General features: G+C 47.3%; 1 protein-coding gene across 4 annotated transcripts in view; it reads right to left on the bottom strand.

Annotated features, from left to right (window-relative positions):
• Positions 1-5070: 5070 nt before the first annotated feature.
• Positions 5071-12292, bottom strand: part of SLC16A2 (solute carrier family 16 member 2) — a 112318-nt gene continuing 105096 nt past the window's right edge. For all 4 annotated transcript variants that reach the window (XM_021080454.2, XM_021080455.2, XM_021080453.2 and 1 more), the window contains exons 5-6: positions 9215-9443; positions 5071-7651 (exon numbers count right to left, since the gene is read on the bottom strand). In XM_021080454.2, coding sequence (XP_020936113.1) covers positions 7431-7651; positions 9215-9443 — 450 coding nt within the window. In that variant the 3' untranslated portion in view covers positions 5071-7430. The remainder of the gene's footprint in view (positions 7652-9214; positions 9444-12292) is intronic.

Here is a 12292-nt window from a genome sequence, read left to right as displayed (position 1 = left end):
ATTTTTAGTTTTTTTCTATGTTCTTACGGATTTCTCTGTCAAGTTTTTCTATCAATTTTTGAGATATAGTGTTGAATTTTCCAACTACATCGTCTATTTCTCTTTCATTTTCTCAGTTTTTGCTTCAGGTGTTTTGCAGCACAGTTTAAGATTTGTAGATTTTCTTGGTTGGCTAGCCCTTTTATCATTATGATTTGTCTTTTTCTCTTTTGGTGATTTTATTTGCTCTGATATCTACTGGCATATCGTTTCCCATTTTTTACTTTCACCCTACCTATCATTATATATTTGACGTGAATTTCCTGTAGATAGTGTGGGTTTTTAAAAGTCCCACTAATCTTTGTAGTTGATGTATTTACACCATTGACATTTAATGTAATTATTGATGTGCTAGGTCCTAGGTCTGATATTTTATTTTCTGTTTTCTGTTTGTTCCGTTTTCCACTTATTTCTTTTATCCCTGCCTTCCTGTGGGTTGGGCTTCTATTTGATTTTTGAGGGTATCTATCTGTTTGTATAGCTTCTTAGTGGTTGATCTAAGTATTACATTATATGTACATAACTTATCACAGTCTATTGCTGTTGATATTTTACCAGTTTCAGTGAAGTATAGAAATCTTACCTCCTGTTTTGTCCTTTCACCCTCCATCATTTATAAAATTGGCCTTTAGTGATGATAATTTATAGAATAATGAGAGAAGAAGTGAGGGAGTAAGGCACAGGAGAGCTCAGTTTGGAGTTTTATACCCATTTTGAGGCAGAGAGGAACCCAGAAGACAGTGCTGTGTGCTCCCAGGGAAAGGCAGATCAGAGATTCCTAATTCCTCTTCCACATTCTTCTCCCCGTCCCTTTCCCTCCATAGGAGAGGGTGTGGTGGGTGGGTAGGGTCTGCACACGGGCCCTGGCTCAGCTTTTGTTCCCTTCCATGCCTCCATCTTGAGGCTGTTGTGCCAGTCACTGCCCAGAGCTTCCCTTGAGGAGCAGGGTGGGCTTGGGGACAGCAGGCACTAAATCCAGGAGCAGGAAACGACTTTCTGGGAAGTCAAGGGAAAAGAGAGATTTCCTTATGGCTACTTTATGTGAGGTGGGGTGGAAAGAGCCTTGGAGAAGGAGTTTGAAAAATGGCATTCAGCTCCCCTCTGGGGCTTACTTCCTCCATCTCTGAAACATACATGAGCAGCTGCCTTCCAGGGTTGAGGGGAGGGTTGAGCATGATGGGGGATGTGGGAACACTTGTGAATTGTCAATCGCTCCTCCCTCAACAGCCTGGGCAGTTGTGGGTACCCTGTTTTCCTTGAAAGTGAAGGGGCTCTCTGTGTCCAAATATGCTAGTGGAAGACCCTTGTGTTCTTGGAGCTGAAGGGAGGGTGTCTGTGCACGTGTATGAGGGAGGGGAGGCGAATGAAGAGGCAAGGTAGCTAGAAGAACTCGGACTGGTGGGAAGAAACCCTGGCCTTTGCAGGCTTTAAGGCAGAAGGATCTGCAAGGCTGGGATCTTCAGAAGACTCCAGCTTGGGCCCTTGGGGGAGGAAGGATTATGTGGGTGTGTGTGGGAGGGGAGTGGAGGTGGTTACCCTGCCCCCCCTCCTTCACCCCCACTTAGGCAAGTGGCTGAAGGAAGCAGGTTGATGGAGAGTAGGGTGGAGGAGTGTTGGATGGGAAGCAGATTGAGGAGGATAGATCTTAGAGTTAATCTAGTCCATTCCTGGGGCTCTGTCCAGGTTTGGAGGAGGGTTCTCAAGCCTGGGGAATCCTGCTAGTTCAGGTGTGTGAAGCTAGGGCAGCCGGCAGGGGCTCATCTTCACCTTGGGTAGGATCTGGGGGCTGTGTGGTGGAAGAGATGGCCTGAGCTCTGAGCTCTCACCAGGGAGTGAGGTTGCTGCTGGGAGTTCTGGGCAGCTCTTATGGGGACTGCAGACCCAGGGTTGGAGGTTGGAGAGGATGGCGAGGAGGATGGCTGCTCTGGAACATAGCAGAACATTTCCTTGAGGTGGTTCTCTCCCTAGCCCCCTCATCCTGGCAGGCCCCCTGCCTGCAATCACTTAGGTCTTGCTAGTTGCAGGTCGACCCTGCCCTTGGAGCCTCAGGGACAGATCTGGTAAGGGAAAGAGAGGAGGAGCATCCAGTGGGAAGGGACTGTTGGGTGGCCCAGACCGAATCACCTCCAGGGCTCTGGACCTAGGGGCAGGGGGTGCTGTAATTCCGCGTGGTGGTAGGTTGGGCTGGGCAGTGAGACTGCTGGATAGAGAAGGAGCTAAGTTCAGGACATTTGCAGCTGCTGTCTATCCGTCTGGCTCCTTATACAGTTGGCAGGGCCTGAAGCTGGGCCTTCCCCCCTTCCTTCCCTCCCCCTTCCACTGGGATGAAGGTTTGGTTGTCCTGGGCAACCTGATTTCCGCCTGAGTAGCAGGGGCAGATGCATCTCTTTTGGCTCTTCTCCCAGGTTCTTACCCCTCCCAGACAGAAATGGATTGAAGGCCAAGGAAGAGCAGGAACCACCCACCACCCTATTTAAGGTGACTAGAGGCCAGCAGCAGAACCAGGAGAGCAGCCAAGGTCTCTGGGGTCCCCGGCCCCATCTCTATCCCCAGGCATTCCTTGAGTGTGGGGTGGGCATGGAAAATGGTGCTGGTTAGCACCCCTATACCCAGTTTGCAGGGCCCAGTTGTTGTGAGGGTAGCATAGGGTAGATGTGCAGTGAGAAAGGAGGGTAGCTGTTGCCCTGTCGCTTTCTAGCCCCCACTCCCTTGGGTTGATATACAGAGGAGGTAGGACGCCCCGGGTAGGGTGTCAGGAGAGCAGGGCACCAGACAGATGCTGTCAGTCCCACTGTGGAATGGCCCAGCAGGAGCTCCCATGGATCAGCTCTGCCCTCCCCTCCCCACAGCTGGACATGAGTTGATACTTGTTAATCGTGAGTAATGGGCTCATTTTATCTTGGTCCAGCTTAGCAGGAAACCAATGCTGAGGAGCTCATAGTTCTCCCAGGTGTCTCAGGCCTGAGGAGTACAATCTCAGCATGTTGGGGAGGGGGAAATGCTGAGACCTCCATCCTGGAAGGGCCATAGTGGCCCCTGTTCTGCCCCAAAGGCTCTAAGGTCCTTAAGCTATGGGTCCCTGGGATACAGAAGAAGGAAAGGTATCTTGGAAATAAGGTCATTTACATTCCTTCTTCTGTTTCTTCTCTGTTTTCTCCACCTCTGTCTCTTTCAGTCCTGAAATTCCTGATTTCTAGCAAAGTGCCTGATACAAAGCAGGTCCCTAGAAAATATTACCGAAATGACTTGAAAACCAGGCATGGAGCTCTGCTACTGGTGACCACTAGAGAGAGCTGAAAGGCAGGATTTGAAAGGCCTTCTCAAGTAAAACCTCCTCGGAATTACCACTGTGGTGTTTAAAGATCCCATGTTGGGTTAAGGATCCCATGTTGTCTCTGCAACAGATCAGGTCTCAGCTGAGCTGTGGCTTGCATTCAATCCCTGGCCCAGGAACATCCATATGCCATGGGTGTGGCCAGGAAAATAAATAAATAAAAATAAAGTAAAGCCTTCTCAACCCCTGCAGGATTGGGTATCTAATTCCTTTCCTTGTGCCTCTGGAGCCTCTTCTACATTTCAGCTTATTAGAATTCAGAACATACTTCAAAGTCTCTGGTTTAAACCAGCACTCACCCTATCTAAGTGGCAGCTGTCAGTTCTGCTGAAGGCACCTGTAACTTTTGTCAGTTGGCTTACTCTGTTGCTGCAAAGTAGCAGGGGACTGCTAGCTGCCTCTTCAGACATGAAAAGGCCCTGGAGGAAAGCATACGCTCATAAAAATTATGGGATTCTACAGCTTTGAAATCTGATGATCTTGAGTAATCAAACACAGATTAGGGCCTTGGGGCTACTACAAGAGGTACTGGGGGAAATAGACCTTGGATGGGAGAGCCTGGGGCCAGGCATCAGGACAGAGTAATTAGTTTCAGTGGGAAGAGATGAGAAGGCTGGCAGCTTGAGGGTGTCTGTACTAAGTCAGGGGAGAAATAACAATTGCCAAGAGCTGTGTGGTAAATCACCCTCTTGCGAAGGAAAATCGTCCCCTCCACCCCTCCCATCTAGTGTGCAGCCACAGGGAGATGGACTGTTTTGTACCTCTTGGGTGGCTGGGGATGGAAGGGCAGTAGGTAGGACCAGCTCTCCAAGGCCAAGGCTGCATGAAGGTCTAGAGTGCTTGGGAAGAGAGAATACCAAAAGTATATGTTAACTGGGAATAAGAGTAATCGTGAGATGGGCTATGCTAAAAGTTAAGACTTCGCTCAGATTTTATTTTTGCTCAGAGCTGGTCCTGCTGACACCCTTTTGGAAATGAGTTCACTATATGGTTATTGAAAGAAGTGGGCAAGTCATTTCCCCTTCCTCGTGTTAGTTTCCTCATCTGTAAAATAAGGGGTTTGTACTGGACTGGAAGTCAATGACCCGAGTTCAAGGTTTCAGCCTGTTCTGTTGCTGAAGAACTATGCGAACCTGTTGCAATTCCTTCTTATATATAGGGCTCAGTGTCCCCACTTAAATTCAATACAGAGTATGAACAAGGGAGATTCTAAGGTTGCTACCAGCTTTGTCATTATTATAGGTCTTCCTTTTATATCAACTTCAATTTCACGCTGCTGCCTGTCTATATAACCTAGCTATACTAGTCCCTTTAAGTTCCTCCATCAATATACAAGAAAGAAGAAAAGTGGCTTGAATTGGATTATTGCTAAGGTCTTTGCCAATTTTCAACATGATACCACCTTGTAAAAAGGTGGTGGCCTTGTTGGGGCCCCACTCCAACTCAGCCACTAACCATGTTCTCATTTTGTGAAATAACCACATTTCTACTTCAGAGCTCCCTAAAAATCCAATCCTGAATAGTCTACCCCAACTCCAACCCCTATATACCCCATTCTCCAACTTCTACTCTCACAGAAAGTACAAAATCTGGCATAAATGTAATTTGAAATGAGATTTACTGTTCTGAAGTGAAACTTCCTGCTGTTAACCAGGTTAAGATTATTTCACCCTTGTAGGCAACATACACACCAGAGCTAGATTTTAGATTTGTTTATTTTGTTCCAAACCTTTTGAGGATTTAAATGTCCCAGATCTCAAGCTCACAAGTTTTGTTCGTTCGTAGATTTAACTGTGGTACATAAGAGGCTGCATCTTACCCTAAATATTAATACTACTTTTGCCAACGAACATTCTCTCCAAAAGCGCACAAGCATACACATGGACATACACGTGTGGAAGAAGTAAACTGATACCTCGCCATGTTATGTGACACCTGATAGGGCAGATTTGGAACCTGTCAATGTCCTCCCTTCATCTGGAGAGAAGTGGGTGGCAGCCTGATTCTTAAGAGCTATCCATGCCATAAGCAACAAAGAAGGTCTTGCAGAACCTCAGATGATTTGGTGGAGGTGGGCAGGGAGGAATGGAAGCAGGAGCTTTGTTGCTCCAACCTTTTCAATGGTCTCTCCTGGGAGTCACAAAGGGTCCTAGAGCCTAGCTCTTCTGGTTCCACTGCTGTTTGAGATAATAAAATAGTTTTTAGGCAGGCCCCTTCCTGATCACAGAGCCAAGAACGAGTGGGTTTTCCTATGGGGAGTTGATAAGAGCTGGACTGGGACCAATGGAGAGGGCTGAGGATTTTGGCCTTGAATGAAACCATCAGAGGCCAACCATGCCCCAGCTGCCTGTTTGTAATGGAAAAACTAATGGGTGGGGACCACTGTCTTCTTTGGAGCCCCTCAGGGGCAACCTCATCCTTCTGGCCCTGGGATGGCCCTGGTTTGGGGTGGAAAGTCACTGTTAGCTCTAAGTGACAATCAAAGATGCCTGGCAAGAAGATGATAAAAGGTTAGGGTAACAGGAACACGACAGAAAAAGACCCAGAATAGGGAGAGTCACACAGAGGCCAAGTGAGGAGAGAGGCTCAGCTCCTAATGAGGGTGAGTTTTGCTAGCTAGACACAGCCTGGCTGGAAATGCTCTTCAGCAAGAGTGCTGCCCAGGGCCTAGGCATAGGGAAGTATCTGGCACCTACTTCAGAGGGATGAAGGTAGTCCAGAGTCTACCTTTCTTGGCACCTTTAATGCCCACTAAGTAGAGTGGCCCAGGATGCCCCTCATGGAGCACACATTAAGTGGTAAAGGCTAAAATGTTTTTTCCTTACTAGAAGAAATTGTCCAACCCTGTGTGCAGCTGCTGCCTCTGCTTTTTGGAGATCCAATTTGGAAGTGAGATTTTCCCTAAAACAGTTCCTTTCCTGGCATGGCCCAAGTGGAAATGTTGACCTATGATGAATAATGAGAGATGGGGGAATTGATCCTTCATGGGGTCAATAACTATTGCCTTTTCCCAACCAGGCCATTCCCCCTGTCATCAGTTTTCCTTTGCCTGTTGAGATGAAAGGCATTTCTTCACATTTTGACAGGTGGATACAAGGATGGGAGGCTGAAACAGCCTGCAGGTTAATGCATTGACATGGAAAATCTGTAAAAAAAAAAATCAGCGAGAGGAATTTTATGATGTTTAAGGTCCCTTCCCTATGTGATATTCTACTCTTCCAGTCTAGGATTACAGTAACTTGAGCCAAAAAGTGAGATGTGGCTCAGCCTGAGATGAGTGGACTTGATGCTAGTATTAGGGGTGAGCTAGGCCAAGGTGAGGGTGATTGGCCCAAGTTTTTGGTTCCTCCTTTCTTCAAGCACCCATGAGACTATGACAATCATAAAAAGAAATAGAGGGGGATGAGAAGGGAGAGGAAGCAGTAGAGGAAAAAAGGAGGAAGGGAAGAAGGAAGCGGAGTGTTAACCAACCACAAGATGAGGAGACTATCTATTCACTTGTAAAATGATGTCACCCACACCTCTTGGGAAGCCACAGCCTTCAGAGACTCTGTGGCTAAACAAGGTTCCTTGTCTCATTTTTCCTCTATGCCCTTCCCCCCACGCCACCTACCCAACCATTCCTATGGACAGATGGCAAGGAACTCCTCAGCACACAGAGGCTTGGGTCTTCCCACCAGGCTCCTGGGGATACAATAGCACCTTTGGCAATTGCTTTTAGTGGGTGACTGACAAGCTGGGCCAGGAGTTCCCATCTCTTTCCTTCCCCAAGAGTTGGAAACTATATGGAGAGGTTCCAAAGGCCAGGAGGTGAGCCCAAGCTTTCCTAGATCCTGGGAGGGGAGAACCCTGGCAAGTTTAAAGGCATTCATGGGGATAATTTGGTTAATGAGTTTGGAACGCCTGGAGCTTTGGCTCCAAGGGGATGGTCAGGTGACTGAAATGCTGTGTGTGCAGGTTTGGGAACAAGTGTGCTGGTGGCAAAAATGTAAATGCTGAGCCGGGCAGGGTGAAGGGAAAGGTTTGGGGAGGAGCACACAATGGCAAATAAGAGGCTTTAGATTGGTTCCTCAGGGGTTGGGGAGCCTGGCAGCAGCTCCCCATTGGGGTCTGTCTCAGGGGCCAACATCTTATCCTTGCTGGAATCCCTTTGCTCTTTCTTGAACATCCTTTGATGCATCAGAGGGACGAACAAGAGGATTACAGCTCCGATGATGGGGGGCACACCGGCAAAGTAGAAGGCCACATGGTAGTCCCCAAAACAGTTGCGGAGGAGGCCTGAAACAAGTCAGCAGAGACAAGTCAAGCTCAGCTTTGCCTTACCGCACAAAGGTGATCTCTGCCTCTTCTAGGAGCCATCACAATGCCTATGTAGAGAATATTGGCCTGTACTGCCTTGACCCAGGAGCAGCCCCCTCAATTTAAACATTCCTACATGGAAGAAACAAAACCTTTATTACAAAGATAAGCAGCTCCTCCCTGAGGCACTGGGGATGCAGGCTCTTGAGGATAATGCTCATTGTGAAACAAATGAAGCTTCTCAAAGTCCTCTATTTTTGACTTTAATAAAGCTATAGCTAACTTCTGGTCACCCTTAGGTATGGAGTTAGGAGGCAAGCTAGTTTAAAAGAACTCCACAGAAGGTGCCCAAGCCTTGTCATAGTTAACAGTGATATGCCCTCCCACACCCAACTTGGGCTAGTGTGTTCTTGTGGAATGATTCAGTTAGATTCCTATTTCCCTTTCTCTGAACTGCCCATATGCCCTAATAGGAGGCTGTATGTGTATCCTTCCTTCCAGTTACAGATAGGGTCAGCCCCTCTGGGTTTCTCTAGGTTACCAATACTGAAAATGCATTTGGCATGGGATTCAGGGCCTTCCCTGCTCACCTCCAGAAGCTACTGTGGGACACCTCATATGGAGGATGAGCCCAGAAGCAGTACTGAGGAAAGGCAACAGGCTTTGGGGCTGCTTAGGAGGTAAGCAAAATGGAAAGAAATATGGATTCTGGGATCCACCTTTGGGATTAGGGGGTGGGAAGAGGCTCCCCTCATCCAACGGGTGGTGTGGCTGTTGTAAAAAAGGCCTTAGTAGAAGCTTTTGTCACCATAACACATCATGACCTGTACCCTGACAACTCCTTCCACAGAATTAGTGTTCAAGGAACACTTGTTGAATTAACCCAGTATTTGCAACAAATCCTAAGGAAAGGAAATCATGTTCTCTTCCTAGTTTTCTTTGTTCGCTGTGTCCTGGTATACCAACAAGGCCCTCCTTGGAAATGGGGGGAGAAACTGGGAGTGCTGAAAGATTGCAAGGCAACACTGCCTGCGGCCTGTTGGAAGTAAGCATCATTGGTCTAGTCCTGGGTTGTGCTTTTAATAAAGTATTTTCTACAGGCTCAGTTTAGAAGATGGTACAGGAGGAAGGGTGTCTCTAAGTCTTAATAAAACCAAGGCCCACTTTTTCTTCTCTTTCTACTCTATTTTGCAAATACTTACTTGCCTGTGGAGAGAGAGAAGATTCTGGATCATTAGAATGTTCAAGAAGGCCAAATGCATTTTTCTCTCTACCTTCCTGAAATCATCCATGCTATCTACAAGAAAACCCCACAGCAATAGATATACAGTCAGGAAAAGTCCATTCCCCAAAATGAATCCATGCACATATACTGTGCTTAGTCTTTCACCAACAGTAGTAAGGGGATTCATGCACTCTGACAAGGCTGCCTAAATAGAGAAAAGGAAAAAAAGGGACTTCAAGCAGAGGTGCTTAGGAGGGCTAGGTCCCAGGGAAGACAGGACTTTCCCACTCATGCCCTCCCTGCAATTTTAAACTCACCTGCAATGGGGGGCCCAGCAATCATTGGCAGGGCCATCATGCCCAGGAGGTAGCCAATGGCCTGTGAGGCCTGCATTGGGCCCACCAGCTCAAATGCAATTGGGGCCATGATGGTGATGAAGAAGCCATCACACAGGCCCAGGAAGAGGCAGACAACGATGAGGCCCCCAAAGCCCCGGCAGAGAGGAATCATCATGGACATCAGGCCCAGGAGCAGGAAGGAGATGACCTAAAGGAGCAAAAGCCTGAGGTCATATATTGCTTGCCCACCAAGACCACAAAGAAAATCACATCTTCTCTCTCAAGGCCTCATTTCTACAATTTGTAAAATGGGGCAAGGGGATGTCAACAGAGAAACCAGCTGTACTAAATAGTTGATTAGACCCCTTCTAAGTTCTGCTTAGAAGGACTTGGGATTCAAAATTTTGAAGAGAGCTCCTATTTAACTTTGATTCTGTCAAGATTTTTTAAAGGGGAAGGGGGCATGGCTCCTGTCCTCAAGAAGTTGTATTTTCACTGGACTCTGAGATAAAAGGAATTGCTATTTCTGCTTTCTTTCTTTTTTTTTGTTGGTTTTTTGCTTTTTTTGTTGTTGTTGTTGTTTCGTTTGTTTGTTTGTTTGTTTGTCTTTTTGCCTTTGTCTAGGGCCACTCCAGCGGCATATGGAGGTTCCCAGGCTAGGGGTTGAATCAGAGCTGTAGCCACTGGCCTACACCAGAGCCACAGCAACGCGGGATCTGAGCCACGTCTGCAACCTACACCACAGCTCGCGGCAACGCCAGATCCTTAACCCACTGAGCAAAGCCAGGGATGGAACCCGCAACCTCATGGTTCCTAGTCGGATTCATTAACCACTGCGCCACGACAGGAACTCCTATTTCTGCTTTCTGATCCAGTGTTTATCTCCCTTATTTATCAGGGTCTGGGATCAGACCATGCCGATGTTTTCAGATCTAGGTTAGTTATGGGAAGAGGAATGGGAAGAAGTGAGGATGACTTGATAATGACTGGTGGGGGCATGAATGGAAGATATAGCTTCCTGAAATGGGGATGGAACCAGTGCCCATTTTTGTAGAAAACATCTTGGTGTGAAGGAGACCATGGGGAGGTTCACCCAGGTTCCTTAGGCTTTAGGACATGGGACATACCACCCATGTCAGACATCTCCGACAGTGTGGCTCTGGGGGCTTCTCAGCTTGTCTGGGCACCCTGTGAAGGCAACAATGGGGGCTTTAAGGAGAACAAAAACACTAGGAGGAGGTTTAGGGAACCAGAAGCCAGCCCAGGGGCAGTGATTAGTGGCTGAGCGAAATGACTCTGAAGTAAATAATCTGCCTTTCCAGAGGTTGGTTTTCCCTTCTCAATAGAGAGAAGGGCCATTGGAGACACAACTGGTCTCCCCCTCTCCCCTTTTTTCCCTTTTGGCCACACCTGTAGCATGCAGAAGTTCCCAGGCCAGGGATCAAAGCTGCACAACAGCAGCGATCAGAGCCACAGTAGTGACAGCACCAGATCCTTAACCTCACTGAACCACCAAGGAACTCCCACAGCTGGCCTTTTGATTAAGGTCATCTGCAACCTGTGTCAGTGAGCCAGACTGAAGACCTGGGCTGCAGGCAGAGAAAGGAACCCCCTCTCTCCACCCACTGTAGCCAGAAGAGCCAGGTTGTCCCAGGGTCAAGGATAAGACCTGATCTGTTAACTAAGGCCTTGATAGGACCTGGAGTTTTCTAATAGTTCACACAGGCAGGCTGGCTTAACCAGGAAGTATAACTCACCACATGGTAAGGGTACATCACCACATCACCACATGCAAGGAAGGTGGGAGGGTCAAGTCTGTTTCAGGCCCTAAAGATTTTCTATGCTATTGCAGGAAGTGGGTTTGCTAGACTGACTGGTTGGTTTTTAGAGAGGACAGGAAATGTCCTGGTCATGACATCTGAGAAAATCTCTTTGTTGAGGGACTTTTGAACTTTGCTCAGACTGTTTTGTGACAGCTAGGAATAGGAACTAAGATATTCTAGTTTCTCCTCTAGGAGATTTATGCACAACTGTAATATAAAACCAGACCCACCTATCAACCAAGCCATAATAGTATGGCAATTAAGAGTTAATACCATTATATAATACAAAGGACCCCACTAAATTCGATTGGTTCTAATTACTACCCATTGTATCTGGCTGCCTCTTAACATCCTCCATGGGGCCTTGCCAAGGTCTGGAAATTAAAAATCCCTCTTGGAACTAATAATCAGTCCTCAAGAACTGGCCCAAAGTGAGGCTGTCCTGCAGGTCATCACCATTTCCTTTCCAACGGACTTTCCAGGGGCTTGACATCAGACACATGTGCCTGTGTTTGTCACTAGTAGAAACCACAGAGTCTAGTGGATGGCTCTCCAGAACCTGAAGCTGTGTACACTCCTTTTCTCTCCCAGACCTGTATTCCTGCATGTGATCCAGGGAGAAAGAGAGGCAAACTCTTGTGATGGAATATCTTGAGTAGCTCAAGGGAAAGAAGTTCATTGCCTGGTGCTCTCAGCCTGAGAAACTTACCAGCATAATAAGTCTGAACAAATCACTTTCCCTCTCTGAGCCTCAGTTCCTCAGTCTGTAAAATGAGGGAGTTGGACTACAAGTTGATGAAGATATGCCTCAGCTATAAAGTTATGAGATTATTTTATATTATTCTAAGTGGTAAAACTGGGTCAAGTAAGAGTGGAAAAGGGGAGAGAATGGTGGATGGGTAGAGGAAGTATTCAGCAGAAGCACTGGGCCCTGAGCCTAGTTCTGTTTCTGACTAGCTAATGCCTATGCCTCTCTTGGAAGTCCCTCTGCAAAATAGAAACAAAAACTGCTTGGGCCCTACCTTTCTCCTAGGGGATGTGGTGAGAACTGGGCTATATGGCTAGGCAAGGTCTGCTGCCTGTCCTCAAAATTAAGCCCTGGCCCAATGCTAGTTTATCTTGATTTCCAGCACCTTTTGGCCTCTTGGAGCTGCTGATAGTGACAGGGAAGACCCACAGAGGTGTCATGTGGAAGAGGCTGGAAAAGCCACACATAGTCCTACACAAAAAGCCA

This window comes from Sus scrofa, chromosome X (assembly GCF_054392235.1).
Source record: "Sus scrofa isolate SSC_HxYL_T2T_F1_AM1 chromosome X, Sscrofa_HxYL_maternal_Yorkshire_Landrace_v2.0, whole genome shotgun sequence".
NCBI classification, from domain to species: domain Eukaryota; kingdom Metazoa; phylum Chordata; class Mammalia; order Artiodactyla; family Suidae; genus Sus; species Sus scrofa.
The sequence above is the reverse complement of the archived record's forward strand: the minus strand, read 5'-3'. Positions and strand labels throughout refer to the sequence as shown.